The sequence below is a fragment of the Penicillium brevicompactum genome (assembly GCF_028827555.1).
Source record: "Penicillium brevicompactum strain IBT 35665 chromosome Unknown utg000001l_segment0_segment1, whole genome shotgun sequence".
Taxonomy (NCBI): domain Eukaryota; kingdom Fungi; phylum Ascomycota; class Eurotiomycetes; order Eurotiales; family Aspergillaceae; genus Penicillium; species Penicillium brevicompactum.
Window position 1 is genome coordinate 431,702 of NW_026623204.1, and position 15,386 is coordinate 447,087.

The 15,386-nt window shown below is 49.9% G+C and overlaps 7 protein-coding genes across 7 annotated transcripts; 2 read left to right on the forward strand and 5 right to left on the reverse strand.

The window, feature by feature from the left end:
• Positions 1–1,137: 1,137 nt before the first annotated feature.
• Positions 1,138–1,924, reverse strand: N7506_002610 (uncharacterized protein; the record flags this gene model as incomplete). Its single annotated transcript, XM_056951905.1, has 2 exons — positions 1,138–1,232; positions 1,360–1,924. The coding sequence occupies 2 exons, from the start codon at positions 1,922–1,924 to the stop codon at positions 1,138–1,140; spliced, it is 660 nt and encodes a 219-aa protein (XP_056815056.1).
• A 404-nt stretch (positions 1,925–2,328) lies between these two features.
• On the forward strand, positions 2,329–4,474 carry N7506_002611 (uncharacterized protein; the record flags this gene model as incomplete). Its single annotated transcript, XM_056951906.1, has 3 exons — positions 2,329–2,440; positions 2,500–2,869; positions 2,926–4,474. The coding sequence occupies 3 exons, from the start codon at positions 2,329–2,331 to the stop codon at positions 4,472–4,474; spliced, it is 2,031 nt and encodes a 676-aa protein (XP_056815057.1).
• Positions 4,475–5,174: 700 nt separating this feature from the next.
• On the forward strand, positions 5,175–5,789 carry N7506_002612 (uncharacterized protein; the record flags this gene model as incomplete). The annotated part of the gene is made up of 3 exons (XM_056951907.1): positions 5,175–5,355; positions 5,477–5,706; positions 5,760–5,789. The coding sequence occupies 3 exons, from the start codon at positions 5,175–5,177 to the stop codon at positions 5,787–5,789; spliced, it is 441 nt and encodes a 146-aa protein (XP_056815058.1).
• A 664-nt stretch (positions 5,790–6,453) lies between these two features.
• On the reverse strand, positions 6,454–7,373 carry N7506_002613 (40S ribosomal protein eS19; the record flags this gene model as incomplete). The annotated part of the gene is made up of 3 exons (XM_056951908.1): positions 6,454–6,748; positions 6,801–6,925; positions 7,344–7,373. 3 exons carry the CDS (start codon positions 7,371–7,373, stop codon positions 6,454–6,456), a joined length of 450 nt encoding a protein of 149 aa, XP_056815059.1.
• Positions 7,374–7,912: 539 nt separating this feature from the next.
• Positions 7,913–10,138, reverse strand: N7506_002614 (RNA 5'-triphosphatase domain-containing protein; the record flags this gene model as incomplete). Its single annotated transcript, XM_056951909.1, has 1 exon — positions 7,913–10,138. The coding sequence occupies one exon, from the start codon at positions 10,136–10,138 to the stop codon at positions 7,913–7,915; it is 2,226 nt and encodes a 741-aa protein (XP_056815060.1).
• Positions 10,139–10,784: 646 nt separating this feature from the next.
• On the reverse strand, positions 10,785–12,712 carry ilv3B (putative mitochondrial dihydroxy acid dehydratase; the record flags this gene model as incomplete). Its single annotated transcript, XM_056951910.1, has 3 exons — positions 10,785–12,238; positions 12,294–12,507; positions 12,554–12,712. 3 exons carry the CDS (start codon positions 12,710–12,712, stop codon positions 10,785–10,787), a joined length of 1,827 nt encoding a protein of 608 aa, XP_056815061.1.
• Positions 12,713–13,343: 631 nt separating this feature from the next.
• Positions 13,344–14,896, reverse strand: N7506_002616 (pex2/pex10/pex12 family protein; the record flags this gene model as incomplete). The annotated part of the gene is made up of 3 exons (XM_056951911.1): positions 13,344–14,204; positions 14,265–14,528; positions 14,588–14,896. 3 exons carry the CDS (start codon positions 14,894–14,896, stop codon positions 13,344–13,346), a joined length of 1,434 nt encoding a protein of 477 aa, XP_056815062.1.
• Positions 14,897–15,386: the final 490 nt, after the last annotated feature.

The following is a 15,386-nucleotide window of genomic DNA, read 5'->3' on the forward strand; positions in this document are numbered from 1 at the left end:
GGAAGTATGACGGGGCAACGATCAATGTGTCAAAATATGCAGCATTACATTCTTTCCTTGGAACCGATAGCGCGCCTTGTTTGGGGACCTCGGGATTAAGTGGGAACTGTAGATTAGGAGCATTCAGGTTTTGATTACGCAGCCTCGTAAACAGGGCTACAAAAAAAAGCCACAAAGCGGGTCGCCATTATTAGGACAATGGCATAATATGTATGTTCATCACACTCAGCTTATTTGGAAAGTATTGTCCATGAATATCTGTCATTCCTAGCGAGGGTTTTGCGCGGTAACGTGACCCGGAAAGTATCGCAAATTACAGTACCTTGGTTTGTTCAATGGTGGACTACACAAATAGCCACCTTCTACAATTTGAGGCTCAGCTTCGGATTTGAGCCAGATGAGATCATGGATCTATGGATATCGAGATCTTCTTGGGCAAAGATGCAAGGTACTATTTGTATAGCATGCACATATGAAAGGTACATAACACAGCTTGTCCGAAGCCCACTGTTTATTCAATCGTCGGCCGACAGGGAAAATTAGACCATCCATCAATAGCTCCAAGTTGGCATTAGGTCGGCCACGGGCGAACTTATTTAGTAGATCGACATTGGAACACGAACGCCCACTTACGTATGTACCTACTACGCCCCAATGTGCGACGCCGTCATCCCGACGAACAGGCGTCCAACCTTGTATCTGCCACTCCGAGGTTGTCATTGCAGGTACATGTGAGCTTTTGACCCGGGGTTCATTTGACTATCCGCCAGCCCTGGCTCCAGGATCATTGATTTTGACATTTTTGACATTTTCCAAAGCGATAAAGCCATGATTTCGGTGGCCAGCAATCTGGCGCAATCAACCTATTGGTGTTTATACTTGAGATACGTGCACGGACGATATTCATCTGTGAGTGTGGAGCCGCAGATAACCGACGAGGGCCATGTAGATCTGCGCATTTAGATAGTATAACCCTAAGATTGACTATATCCGAACACTGCTCAGAGTCGCTTCCAACGTTGAAAACATTCCTGCAAGTGACGCGTAGTTGTGCTCATGTACTCGCTGATAAAAGCTTGAGTCAAATCTTCATTGCTAAGATTACTGTGGAACAAAAGCTTAGATAGAGAGAATGTTCTATGCATCGTGGGTGCTGACAACCTCACCGGTTTGAAGTCGGAGGACTAAACCCTTGTAGTGTATGTTCTTTGCATGAACTCTTGTGCTCACAGCTAGAAAAGTACAAGCTATGAACAGGATATATTGTTGTTTTTTTTAGAGAGGGAGAGAGGGGGAGATTCATTGCTTCACCTTTGAAGAAATTGTCGAATTCCATGGCGGGTAGAAGTCCTCACGTACGAGGAACAGGCTTCATGGTGTCTTTCATCAATGCCCTTCTCTCCAGCCATTTCTCCAGGTCAAATGAACCCTCACTCAGGTCACGCGAGTTTCCAACAAAAAGGAACACATATGCTTTTGCCTGAGAAGGAACATCATCATCGGCATATAGAACATCACAGGGTATTGGTTGATAGCTGGGGCCTTCGTAATCTGCCAGCCTTTTGGCACCATTCATAGTAGGTACCTCATACACAGTACCTGTGACTGTGTCATCTAAATCCCCCTTAGTAAAGCTGGGTAATGACCCCAAAGCCGGCTTGTGAAGCCGTTGATGTGCGCTGGCCGGAGAGTGGGAGGGCTTTCGAGTTTCAAAATATCTACAAGTAGACTTGGATCTTGCAGAGAACCATAGAAGAAGTAAAGACCTGCCGGGGTTGGATCCTGGTCTAGAGCGCGGGAAGAATGAGGTGGAAAATATTTGCTTGGAGAGGAACTTCTCATCTTCAATACAGCAGGTGAAACTTTTGGGCCTAGCTCCTCCGGTGCAGGAAGGGGGCGGTGGTGGAGGTTTATTGTCTGACATTGCGTCGGATATATGGCATAGGTGTGTTGAGGTGGACCCCGAGTTTTTCAGTCAATGACCTTGATCGAATGTCGAGACTAGACAAGTGGGATGGGTTTAGGGTGCTTTCACGGCACCATGATGTGCGGGGTAGGAGTTTTCGGTCTATAACTGATTTGTCACTAGGTGCAATGGAGAATGGTCTCTCATGTCGATCCAATGGCTTCGGATAAAACGAAAGTCTCACCCCCATTAACCCAGGGTAAATGAAGCCAGACCATCCTATTTAATCAAGGGTGTCTGGCCGTGGGGTAGGATGAGCAAACAATTTAATTATGCTTGAAGCCCATTGTTTCAAAATTCGAGCATAAAAGTCTCTTTAACGCTTGCTCTTATGTCAATAGATCTATGATAGCGTGTGAACCATGATCAACCTTGTGGCAGCGTGCCTCATTTTGGCTGCCACTGCCAGCGCTGTAGCCAGCCCAGCATCTCTCAACTCCGACATTTCTTTAATCTTTCATAATGACTTGATGGGTAGGCTAAAACACTGCTTTCTTATGAGGATGATAATCAACTTACCTCTACACTCCCAGAAGGTGAAAGTCCTCTGTCTGGCTCGGCGGTTTTGATTCTTGGCCCTAGGACGTGGCAAGAAGCAACCAAAAGCTGCCTGGAGCTCGGGGAAACTCTCTGGAGAAGTGACTCAGGCTTCGAATTTATTCAAAGTGACTTGGATTACCTCGTGTATCTCGGTAGTTATTCCCCAAAACAACAGTTTTGGACTGCTGCCCACAACCAAAAGTCATCAACCATCAACGCAGATGGCCAGATCAACCATGCTTCCCCACAAAAGAGACTGCCTGTGATATGCACACAGACCGCTCCATATTCCAACAGCACATCCCAAGATACAAATGAGAGATGGCGATTGGTGGTGGAGTCTGGCAATCAACAACTAATCGGGTGGGATCGTATCTTGGGTTGAGCAGCCTTGGGCTAGCCGCTAATGTTTGATTTAGATTTCGTGATCGTTGCAGCTTCCGATTTCTGGGCGTCAGATATGCAAAACAGCCACGACGATGGGAATACTCAGAACTATACAAAGGCAGCAACGAGAGTGCATCGGCGCTCGATTATGGGTCCGAGTGTGTACAAGGCACAAGTGGCTCAGAAGATTGCTTGTTCCTCAACATTTGGACCCCTTATATTCCTTTACCCGCCAAAACCACAAAGAAGAACCTCAAGCCTGTGATGTTTTGGATACACGGTGGAGCATTCACAGGCGGCACTTCTAGCGATCCAACCTTCGACGGCAGCAATCTCGCCTCTCGAGGCGATGTAGTTGTGGTTGCAATAAATTATCGTCTAGGGACTTTGGGTTTTCTCGCGCTCGACGACGGGAAAACAACTGGGAATTATGGTCTAGCAGACCAGATCATAGCCCTGGAATGGGTTCGTCTGAACATCAAGGATTTTGGTGGTGATCCAGACAGGATCACGATATTTGGACAATCTGCTGGTGCTGGATCAGTCAGAGCACTGCTCGCATCCCCAAAGGCACGAGGCAAGTTTTCTGCGGCAATAATGCAGAGCAATCTAGGAGGCTTGGGATACGGCACAACCTATTCGAAATACTATTCCATATCGCAGGAAATGGAAATCGTGGGAAAGGCGATTTTGAGCGAAACCAACTGCACACAGGCTGTTTCGCCTGTCGAGTGCCTCAGAGCCCTTCCTGCAACATCAATCTCGAGTCTCGAACACACGGCACGTTACCTAGTTGTGGATGGTGTTTATCTCCAAACAACAGAACTGGATCTCACCAACTCAACATCCACTGCTAGAGTCCCACTCATGATTGGCACCATGAGAGACGATGGTGCTGCTATGATAGGCTATCCCTCAGAAGGAGAAACGTTTCGAGCCTTCCTCAACAGCTCCGATCTTCCTGGCATAATTTCAGAAAGCCAATTATTTCCCGTTCCATCGACCTCCAACGCCACACTAGATATATTCAATGTATCATCTCGTGTAGCTACAGATGGTATGTTTCGCTGCATTGATGCAGCAACTTCTCATGCAGGCTTGAAGAACCATATTTTCCCTGACATCTTCTACTACGAGTTCAACCGCTCGTATCAGATGCCTGGCTGGTCACCCAATCCCCCCGTGTGCAATGCGCCTATCACAGAAGAGTTTCCGGATGGTGATCCCAGCAAAGAGTACTTCAGATGCCACTCTGGGGAGTTGTTCTACATATTTGGGACTTTCCGCCGCCAGAGTCTGCCATTTCGAGATGATTTTGATCTACCATTTAGCCAATACGTGCTAGATTCATGGGCAAGCTTTGCAAGAAATGGAAGGCCAACGCCTGATCCTGCGTTCTTGAAGGCAAGAGGGTACACGAATACCACCCATGAAATCAAAACTAGTGGTCCATGGGAGTCGTTCAAGAGCGGCGGCCAGATGCGAGTACTCCAGTGGCCTTCGGTGATGACAGGGTTGGCGGACTTGAAGCAATGCCGTGATCTGAATCTGCCGTTGGACTTTTTTATTAACCGGAACTGAGAGTCAATTTTGGAATAGACTATATATGACAAAATATACCGAGATAGCCCATTAAAAATCCCAGATCCCAAAGCTTTGACCAACCCATACATGGGTAAACCAAGAGACGACGAACAGGCGAGATTTTATTAGGCACTGTCCTTGGATGCAATTCTTTGCAATTTGAATGTGGCACTACGCGGATATGGGTCCCCACTTCCGATGCGATGGCTTCCGAAGTGTATTGTGGGCAATGTGTTGGAGCAAACACTTGAATCCATGAGAAATGCAGCAAATCCATTGATGTTGACATGACACAGCATTCAGGACCAGAAAGCACAAAAACTTATCAATACCCTTCCTATACTCCGCGAGTGCTGTGCATCACATATTGCCGACGGTGACATGAAGCCACGGAGAGTCAGCCATACCCAGTGAGCCCATTGGAATAAATCATCATGCTTTCAACAGACATGGTATATCCTATGTCTGGGATTAGGACAGCTCATCCTACATAACATTTGAATCTGCGCAGAAATTAGAAACCTACATTGAAGTATACCGTCGCGATAAGATCGGATACGCCCCTTCCGACGGTTCCCCTCATGATGAAATGGGTCTTTACCGTCATTAGAACTCTATATCCTGTTCATTTTCTCTTTTCTTCAACTACTTACGACTCACTCCAGTCTCAATTGCAAATATTATAACCTCATCCAGAATGTCTTATCAAATTGCCTACGACACGGCTCGCGCACCACCCCGCGGTGCTGCGCTTGTCGCATTTATGGAAGACTTCTACCGCACCAGCGACACAGAATCCCTGCACGAGAAATACGTCCAGCAATTCACTGAAGATGCGACGCTGATCATGGGATCAAAGGAGGCTAAGGGCGCTAGTGGTACGAACATCTCCATTGAATCTCTCTAAAGCTCATCTACATATCCCGACCTCGGACTCATTGTGTCCAATCTCAGTATATGTCGACGCTTGGCTGGAACCTAGCTAACAAGCTTTAACAGCAATTCTCCCACTTCGCCACGGTCTGTGGACACATGTTGCTTCGCGCCGACACACACCGACGCGCATCTACTTCGGCGGTGACGATGAGATCATGCTCTATGGTGGTGTGAACTATAGACTCAAGGCAAACCCCGATAACGATGTGTATGTGCCTTGGGCTGGACGGGTTGTCTTCGCGCCTCACAAAGAGGGTGAGGATATCAAGATGCAATTCTATCAGGTCTATCTGGTAAGCTACACACCTTGGGTTGTGTTTGATTTTGGTACTAATCGCACTTATAGGACACTGCGGCTCAGTCAGGAAAGAAATAAAGTGCAGATAGATGTCATTCAAAGTTGAGATGTACTTGGACATGCATATAGAACATGAACATACATGATAACACAGTGCCTACTGACAGACCTAGCGAGGCCCATGCGATCACCTGGGCAATATCAAAAGACACTAGCCGGCCAGAGCCAACAGTATCAAATCCATAAAGCACCCTACATCTACGTCTACACGAGATTGGGAACAGTTTTGAAGTGTTTAGACATGCTCTTTATTTCCAGGAGACCGCGAGAGAAAACGAGAACAAAGACGCCGTGGGGTGGTTCGGGGTCAAAGAGGTGAGGGAGATCATAAAAACATGTCAAAGGGAAAAAAGATCCCCTCCGTCTAACGCACATGAAGATGTGCCTCGACAGAAAAAGGAGGGGGTGGGGAAACGTCTCGTCCGCTCTCTTCTCTCGTTCAAGTCTCCTGAAAGATGCCTCATCCTCATGCACTCTCCACCGCCCAATCTCTCTCCGCTAGTAGCCCCGTCTGGTCGTCAGAAAAATATGAATTGGAATAAAAAGAAACAAACGTAAAGTCGAGGGACCGCAAGCTCCGAATTTTTATTTGTGTCGTCATTTCGAACATGCCCCGCAAAGCAAAAGACAAAAATAAACGACTTATCCCCGAACTAGTAAAAGCCCATTGTTTGCGATACGTTTATTCCTCATCGGACTCCTCCTCCTCGTCGACGGTGGTCTTGGCGATACGGTCAAGATCACGCTGGCCGGACTGGGTGATGCGGCGACCACCCTTGTCCTCGTCGGTCTCGAGAACACCGATCTTCTCGAGGGCCTGGAGGGCCTTGCGGTCAACGGAGCCGGAGGCATCGACGTGGTGAGCGGGGCGGGAACCACGGTTCTTGGTGGAGCCGTGGACCTTGCGAAGACGGCCGACACCGACGGTCTTGCGCATGTAGATGTGGCGGGCACAGGCGGCGGCGCGGACGTAGAACCTTCTTCATGTCAATTCTTGAACTTCAATGTTTCGTGGCTGGTGCTTCGTACCAGTCAGCATCCTGGGGAGGAAGCTCGTTGGAGGCAGAGGTCTTGACAGTGTCAACCCATCCGGGGATGGGGAGCTTTCCCTGACGCTTCAGGAAAGCAGAGTAGGCAGAGATGAACTTCTGCGCCTGTAGGAGAATGATATGTTAGTACGGGGCTCAGATGCGTAAATCGGTCAAGGTCTGCAAATTTGATGTGTCGAATTCGTTTCTTGAAGGCGTGGAGATCGGTCGTATAACTTCGCCAGTGTGTTGTCACTATCGAGCACCAGTACTGAGCATCACACATGGAATATGAGTGAGTGTCAGATATGTAAACCGACAAGACTTGGCCCCTCAAATCAAGCATGTGTACCCTTCAATGATTGGTGATATTCCCATCGCGATGAACCCAATGTCACTGACGGTGTTGCGTATTCCGTGCGAAGCATTTCCACCCTGGCGAAGCTGACCGACCGAAGTTGTGATATCCGTGCATCCAGAAACGAATCGTGCGCATCAAAGCAGACCTGGTGAATGACCTGTAAAAATCGAGCAGGACACTTACGTCCACATCGCGAACGGTAACACCACCCATTTTGGCGACTTGTCGAGGTGTCGAAGGGTAGGGATTAGAGAGAGAGAGGCGTTGGGCGTCGAGGTGGGCAGGGTCGAAGTCGAAGAGTCGCTCAAAATTTCAAGACACGCACAACGCTGGGCGGGTTGGATCTGTGGGCCGTTCGCTTGTGTCCATTTTGGGGTTAGCCTCTCGGTTAAGCGAGTTAATGCCTTGGAGCCTTACATGGATCAGTCAGCGAAAATGCATCACGTGATTACAAACAAACCCCTGGACTTCAAAAGGACGGGCCTTACTGGTGCAAACATGCGGCTCAAATGGACCAAGCCGAGCTTTAATCATTCTCTTTACTGAGGTCACTGTTTACGAAGCACTTTTTATCCAATTTAGTGAAGTGAATAATTGGGGAGCTCACAGCCATCCGTAAAAAGCTAAAAGCAAAATTCTATTTCATGGTAGTTGTCATAATTCGTGAATTAACAATTGAAGTGAAGCCCTATCTCCCAATGCCATGGCCCAAAACCCCCAATCTACCCTTGGAACGCCCGAAACAATATGAATTACAGCGTGGGTGCTCTCTTCAGCCCAACGCAATACCTTACAAACAATGTGTCGACGAAATGTCCATGTCGGATACCAGGTGGCCGGCATCGATTGAACTCGTCAATGGCATCCTGCACATTGAAACCAAGATGCTCGATCAAGTAACAGGTGATCAAGAACCCAGTCCGGTTGTAGCCATAGTGACAGTGAACACCAACCAATGGACGAGGCAATGATTTCTCCTCGTCCGTACGCTTCTCCATCTTCTGGTCAATTTCCTCTTGAAGTTTACCGACCAGAGCGATGAAGTCTCGTGTTTCATCTGGAGTCGGGGGAATCTTGGACACGGTAGGATGTTTGCAATAGCGAATCCCACCCTTCTCCATTTCAGCCGGATTGTACACCGGGCTTTCATGACTGATGTCGATAACGGCGTGAATGCGATCGTGATACTTTGCAGAGAATGTCACAGGATTGTGTTCCTCGTCAACCTCACGCAGCATCTTCATCGCAGCGAAAGTGTTGGCAATGGGTTCTGAAACTGGCGCAACCTTCTTCCACTTGGCAAGGTTCTTGACATCCCACTTTCCAGAAGTGTTCATACACTGCAATTGCCAGCCCAGACCAAGACGCTTGTCAATGTTCGACGAGAAGAAGTCTTGCACAATTCCCGCAAGTGTGCGGTACGTCGCCCGGTCATAGAGCAGTGCATGAGATGCTGGTGCCGGTAGGATTGCAGATTTGACCACCCGCTTCCGCTGGCCGGTTTCAAGTAATTTCTCAGAGGCCAGGAGCCCATACTCCTTTTCATTGGCCAGATCGCTAGCCGAGGTTGACATATGGTCATGAATTCGAGAAGCGTCTGGAATGATGCTGCTGTCACTGGTGTTGATAGCAGTGTGGACTGAAGCGTCACCAAAGAATTTCAAAAGCTTCTGGACTTCAACTGGTTTGGTGACGGCATCCGCCTCTCCGGCGATCAACAGGACTGGCATGCGGATCCCCGCCCAGACCTGTTCGCCAGGCATTCCGCCAATCGCATCGCCTTTCTCGTTGTAGTTGGGAAGTGTCCCCCACGCCATTCTTCGCCAAACAGGGGTCTGGCTCTGCTTGTTGAAGCGAATTTGAAGGTCACGGGTCTCTGTGTCGGCATTGCTACCGACCATGCGCATCACACTAGCGCTTTGTTCTCCGCCACGTCGGTCCCAGCGGCGCCACAGGTCAAAGACAACCCCAGGGACATAGAGAAGTTTGCGGAATTTGGACGTCTCTTCTGCAGATGGGGGTGACGCCCGTGGACATATCGCAACAAGTCCGATAATGTGGTCCTTCAGCTTTGAGCCAATTGAGGAAGTAGTGGAAGCCAAGAGGGCGCACAAGGAAGCACCCAGGCTGTGTCCTACCAGAATGACCTCCTGACCAGCCTCGCGGTCCCGGTGCTGATCGATTGCTTCGACCAATAGTTCCGACAATGCTTCCACGGAGTATGCATCCCATTCCGTTGGTGAGAACTTGGACAGTCCACACCCTGGTAAGTCAATACCAAAGCAGGATCCAACGTTTGACAGACTAGTCAGAAGGTGGTGGAATTGTGCAAGAGATCCGCCAAGTCCATGCACAACCACAATCAGAGGCAGAGGGGTCGGTTTGGTAGGAAGTCGAGCAAGTTGGGGGTGAGGGCTGTAGAAAGTGCGGATGGCGGGGTACGTAGCCACAGAGGTTGTATAGGAGTTGTAGGTAGTGAATTTCTTGAGAATGCCGGGATCTGTCTTATGCGCTGTCGCAAGGTTAGCAAGGTCATGAGATCCAAGTACAACCGATGTCCACTTACCATCCGAGCTCTGCTTTTGAGGCTCAGAAAGCCAGTCCTCCTTGGGCTTATAGTTGGGGTTGGTACCATGGCGCAAAGATGCATTGCTATCATAGTCCTCATCTTCATAGTCATCCTCCTCCGAAGAGCTGAGGCCCTTGGAAGACGACTTGGAGCCGTTGCGAGAGGACCTTTGTGAAAGAGGCGACCGTGACCACTTGCGCCGCACGAGCGACGAAATAAGTCCACATCCAGTCATTGCGACGACACAAGTAGTCAAGAACACAACTTGACCCCAATTCACCTTGTCATTGCGGTAGAGGCCGCGAAAATAGCCGGAGATGTCAGAGAAAGGGCTGTTTGAAGTCGTTGAGCGAATCGAGTCTACGAGTCGCGAGATAGCTGCGGGCTCGTAAATGGTGCCGAACGCCATGATTAAGTAGAGGCGGAGGAGTTCTGGACTCTTGCAGAGCCCCCTAGAGCCAAGAACCACGCGAGGGGGCGTCTGATGCTCTTTGGACACAGCGGAAAGAGCGCCAAAGCCAATAAGCAAGGCGAGATCGACAACGTTGAAAAGAGTTGCAAGAAGAAGAAAAAGTAGTGAAAGAGCGGCTCAGCCATTCAGAGCCTCGGGATGGACGGCGTGGGGGAATGACTCACCGCCCAGTGGTCCCACTTGCCCTGCAGCCAGGCGAGGGGGTACTTGCTTAACTATGGAGTTTACTATGGAAGCCGATGTACCTCTATAGATCAAGATCTTAAGCATAAATCGGGCTCGCGATGCGCAAATCCTTGTTTTTGCTCCTCTCGGCCTAGCGAGTACTAGTCTACTATGTAATTTCACGTAATAGTCTCCGTCTCCAAGGTCATCGGATCGGACTACCCCCGTTTCACCGTAATTTAGCATGGGGAGCTTCTCACTCTCTACTGGCCCATTCCCAGCGGATCCATGAAGATCATGTCATCGAATGTTTCCGTCTTCTAGAAACCCGGTGGAAGACCTATTTGTAGATCATAACAACATTATTCAATTCCTTTTCCAAAACATGCTATGTTTTTAAATGTAGATCTCAATAAAATCAAAACAGATCAGTCATGGCTCCTTGTGACGCATCACTGACCAATCGTGCGTACTTGGCCAGCACACCACGGGTGATTTGCGGTGAAGGAGGCGTCCACTGACGACGTCTCTCAGCAAGTTCCTCGTCCGACACGTCCATTGATAAACTATTAGTCTCAGCGTCGATGGTGATGATATCACCATCACGAACAAGAGCAATCGGACCACCGACCGCGGCTTCCGGCACAATGTGACCAACAATGAAACCGTGGCTGGCCCCTGAGTACCGACCATCGGTGATCAATGCCACGTTCGTCAGCTTGGCTCCCATCAGGGCGGCACTAGCCTTAAGCTGTTCCGGCATCCCCGGTCCACCCTTAGGGCCCTCGTAACGCACGATGATGACAAGGTTCTCGCCGCGAGGGATACGGCCCTCGTTGAGTGCATCGTTGAGCTGGCGCTCCTTGTCAAAGACGCGAGCTTTACCGGTGAAGCTTAGGCCTTCCTTGCCGGTGATCTTGGCGACGGCACCGCCGGGTGCAAGGTTGCCACGTAAGATCTGCAAGTGGCCGCTTGACTTAATTGGGTTACTCAAAGGCCGGATGAGATCCTGTCCTTCCGGAAGGGAGGGGAAGGAGGCGACGTTCTCAGCCAGCGTCTTGCCCGTCACTGTAGGAATATCACCGTCGAGCAGACCGGCCGCGATCAGCAGCTTCTGAACAGACGGGATACCTCCAATCTCATACAGATCCGCCATGTAGTACTTGCCACTGGGTGACAGGTTGGCGATGAAGGGAATTTTGTTACTGACTCGCTGGATATCATCCAATGTCAAGTCCACGTCGGCCGTCCTGGCCATGGCCAAGAAATGAAGTACACCGTTAGTACTACCGCCCAGTGCCATGGTCATGACGAGAGCGTTCTCGAATGAACGCTTGGTCAAGAGATCTCGTGGCTTGATGTTCTTCTCCAAGCAGACCTTGATGGCATCGGCAGCACGTACACACTCACGCATCTTGGACGGCGATTCAGCGGGCGTCGAAGACGAACCAGGAAGCGACAAGCCCATCGACTCAATGGCCGTAGCCATGGTATTAGCCGTGAACATACCGCCACAAGCGCCAGCGCCAGGACAAGCATGCTTTTCCAAATCGTCCATGATCTCATCTTGAGTCTTGGTCGTGTCGCCGCCGTCATCGGGCTGGCGCAGCGTACCGTAGGCATAGGCACCCGCAGCCTCAAAGCAGGTTGAGACGTTGATGGGCTTCCGCAAGTGATCGGAGTATCCAATACCAATAGTTCCACCGTAGATCATGATTGAAGGGCGGTTGTGGCGCGCCATGCCCATGACCACACCAGGCATGTTCTTGTCGCAACCGGGAATCGCAATGCATGCATCGTGGTATTGCGCACAGGTGACGGTCTCGATACTGTCGGCGATGACTTCACGGGTCTGGAGGGAGAATCTCATTCCTAGCAAATGATTAGTTCTTTCAACCTTGAGAGAGCTGGTCCTTATCTGACATACCTTCACTGCCCATGGTGATGGCATCCGAAACACCAATGGTATTATATTGCCATCCAAGCATGCCCTGCTCACAGACAGATTTCTTGACAGTCTTGGCCAGATCCATCAGGTGCATGTTGCAGGGGTTTCCTTCCCACCACACTGAAGCAACACCGACATGTGGGCTTTTGGCCATTGCTTCCTTGTCGGGGACACCGGCGGCGTAGAGCATAGCCTGGCATAGTCAGCAAAGCTCATTATCTAGGTTTCAATTATCTTACCCGTGCACCGGGGAAGTCATGTCCCTTGGTGATAGTGTGGGAATGGCGATTGAGTGCGGGGGATCCATCTGGGTGCTTCGCGTCTGTCGGCAATGAGGGAAAGTTGATATATTTGGATTCGCTGACAGCGCTCGACTCAATTGGGTGGGAGGGACACATTGTGAATGAAAGGAATTAACCTTGATGCAATTCAGCGTTCACAGCAACAAGGATAGTGATAAATAGCCTTCATCCACAGCCGAGGAGGAACTCGCTGCGAAGACCGACCCCAGTGGACCCCGCGTTCCTCGGGCGTCGTCCAGTTAAAATTGGCCGATTTAAGATCAAACTCGGAGTTGCGCCTACGAGCATTCGGCTGATCCGGGGGATCTCCATACCATGTAATAACCGTGGACTCGGACTTTGAGCTGGTTTTCAATTAAGGAGCCTCGAGCAATAAATTCAACTTCCAAGGTTGGGAGAGCCGGTCAATGTTATGGAAATTCCTCATGATCAACCACCACGTCATAGCATGGCCAGCAGTATTTAATTTCCGAGATGGTGCACTCTTGGAACGTTGACTGCAGAGAGAGATAGCGACTTCTCTTGACGTTGGAGACGGATAATTCAAAGATGGGTATCGTCAAATTTCTATACGCTGCCAAATGGTCCCGGGAACCGCAGCACCTGGAAGTAATAAAGCTTTATAAACAAGTGGGAGAAGAAAAGCAAATCAATATGTACCCGGCCATAAGCATGAATGATGATGCAAGAATGCAATTGCCGTGTCGAAGCAGACCTAGCATACCCGTTATTGGGCCGCGGGTGGATGCTCGGTGTCCTCGTCGGCATCTTTCTCAACGGTGGACCATTGCTCTGAATGCTGTAAAGACTCGTCGGCACTGATTTCTTGCAATGGACTAGACTTGTCGAAATCTTCCTCGTCACGATCTGCGTCCCGGGTTTCATCGCCGGGCTCCCCATCCATGGCAAAGCCGACGATCTTGCCAGTACCGGGCTGAGACCGTGCCTCTTCGAGGACATCTCCATTCCAGGGCTGGCATTTCTTGACATTCTCACCACATCTCAGACAAGTCCACCCTTGGCCTTCCTCTCCTTCCACCTTCTGCACAATACAGACGAAGCAATATATACAGCCACAAGGAACAGTTTCGTAAGGGTTTGTGATATCAGTTTGCGCCGAGCCTGAGATGCCACCCGAAGCAGAAGCCGCTAGCACATCGGTCTCTGTCGTAGATGTGGGGTTCTGATCCCGGTAGCAGATGGCACATGTGCGTTCCGGGAGGAAAGCCAGCTCCCCTTGCTTCTCGGAAGGCTCGTCATCATCCCCGCTGGATCGCACGGAATTGACCATCTTCCGCCATGCGCGGGAGATCCAGCGCCGCCAGCGGCCTATTCCGACCAGGGGAAGGAGGAAAAGAAGGAATTCGGTGAAAGCGTGCCAGACCAATTGACGGTTCAGATATTCGAAGGAGACTTCTCGGCTGGCTTGGGCTGACGGAGGAGTGAGGCGTATGCGGAGGAGGCGGTCGACTAAGGTACGGTACCGGCCGTTCACTAGGAACACGAGGAAGGAAATGAAGGCGGCAATGGAGTGTGAGGTCGAGACAAAGTCGGTGAGTCGTGATAACATGCGGATATCTTGCGATGGCTTCGAATTCCGTCAGTACAAAGTCATCGCCAACGTGGAATGGAGTTTCGTCAAACTGACCTCCTGATAGCCACCTTCTTGCCCAATCAACCAGCTCTCCCACTTATCCCAAGCGTAGCGTCCGCCCACCGTCAATAAACCATACACGCTCTTTTGCCATTTAGTAGGGGTGGAATAGACAGGCCCTTTGCTTCGGCTATCGGTGTATTGGAGACCTTGTAGCGCAGCGCCATATGATGCATTATGATCCCAAATCGATAATTTGAAGAGAATAGCCCGCAGCGCAAACTGAATCTCGTGGGACCAGTCTTCGCGCATTTGAGGCTGCCTTATCGTCAGCCACGAACACCAATCAACATTAAAATATCCCAGACCACACATACCCCGAAGTATTTGAGAGCATCTCCAACCTGGCCCTTCATCAGACCCAGCAGCTCCTCATCCAACAATTCAGCGTCCACCTGACCAACACGAAAAGCAGGCTTTGTTCCATCCCGGCCATTAACAGAGTTCCATATGCGCCATCCTGAAGTGGGTAATCGATTCAACGGATACGGTAGGCGCTGGACAATGGCCGGGCTGATCGGAGAAGCCCGCTGCTGAGCGGTATGGCGGGCGCGGGATTCAGCCTCGCGCAGGCGACGACGTTCAAGAACCCGCTGTTGGGCAGCGGCGAAGTTAGTCGAGCTCATCGTGAAATCATCGCGTGCATATGTGGATAGGTGCGGATTGTGAGAGCACGGGGAAATGGGTCCCGTTGCTTGCGCTCGGTTCCCCGGACTAGGAGCCGAGGTTGTTTCTCACGTGATGGGTACCATCCTCGGCGTGTTTTTTTGACATTTGTTGAGCCTCAAATTGATATTGGAAGAAAAGAAGAGTGTTCTGGTGTAAGACCTTAGTCAATTTGAGGATTATATGGCTGAATACCAAGAATGGTCGCCCTAGAGGACCTTCGGAGGTATTTTCTATATCGCAGCATGTGTTACAAGCTTTTTGCTGGAAGCATCATTGGAACTTCCTACAAAATCGGGTGTTATATGCAGCTTAGACTTAGACAAATGCTAGCCAATACACTAACAAAGTTCTTTGTTTAAACAAGTGATAGTATATGTGTATATCAATCTGCCAAATTTAGATCTAGGTGGCCATCTGGGCAGGTATGGTTCATCCCACCAAGTGCCA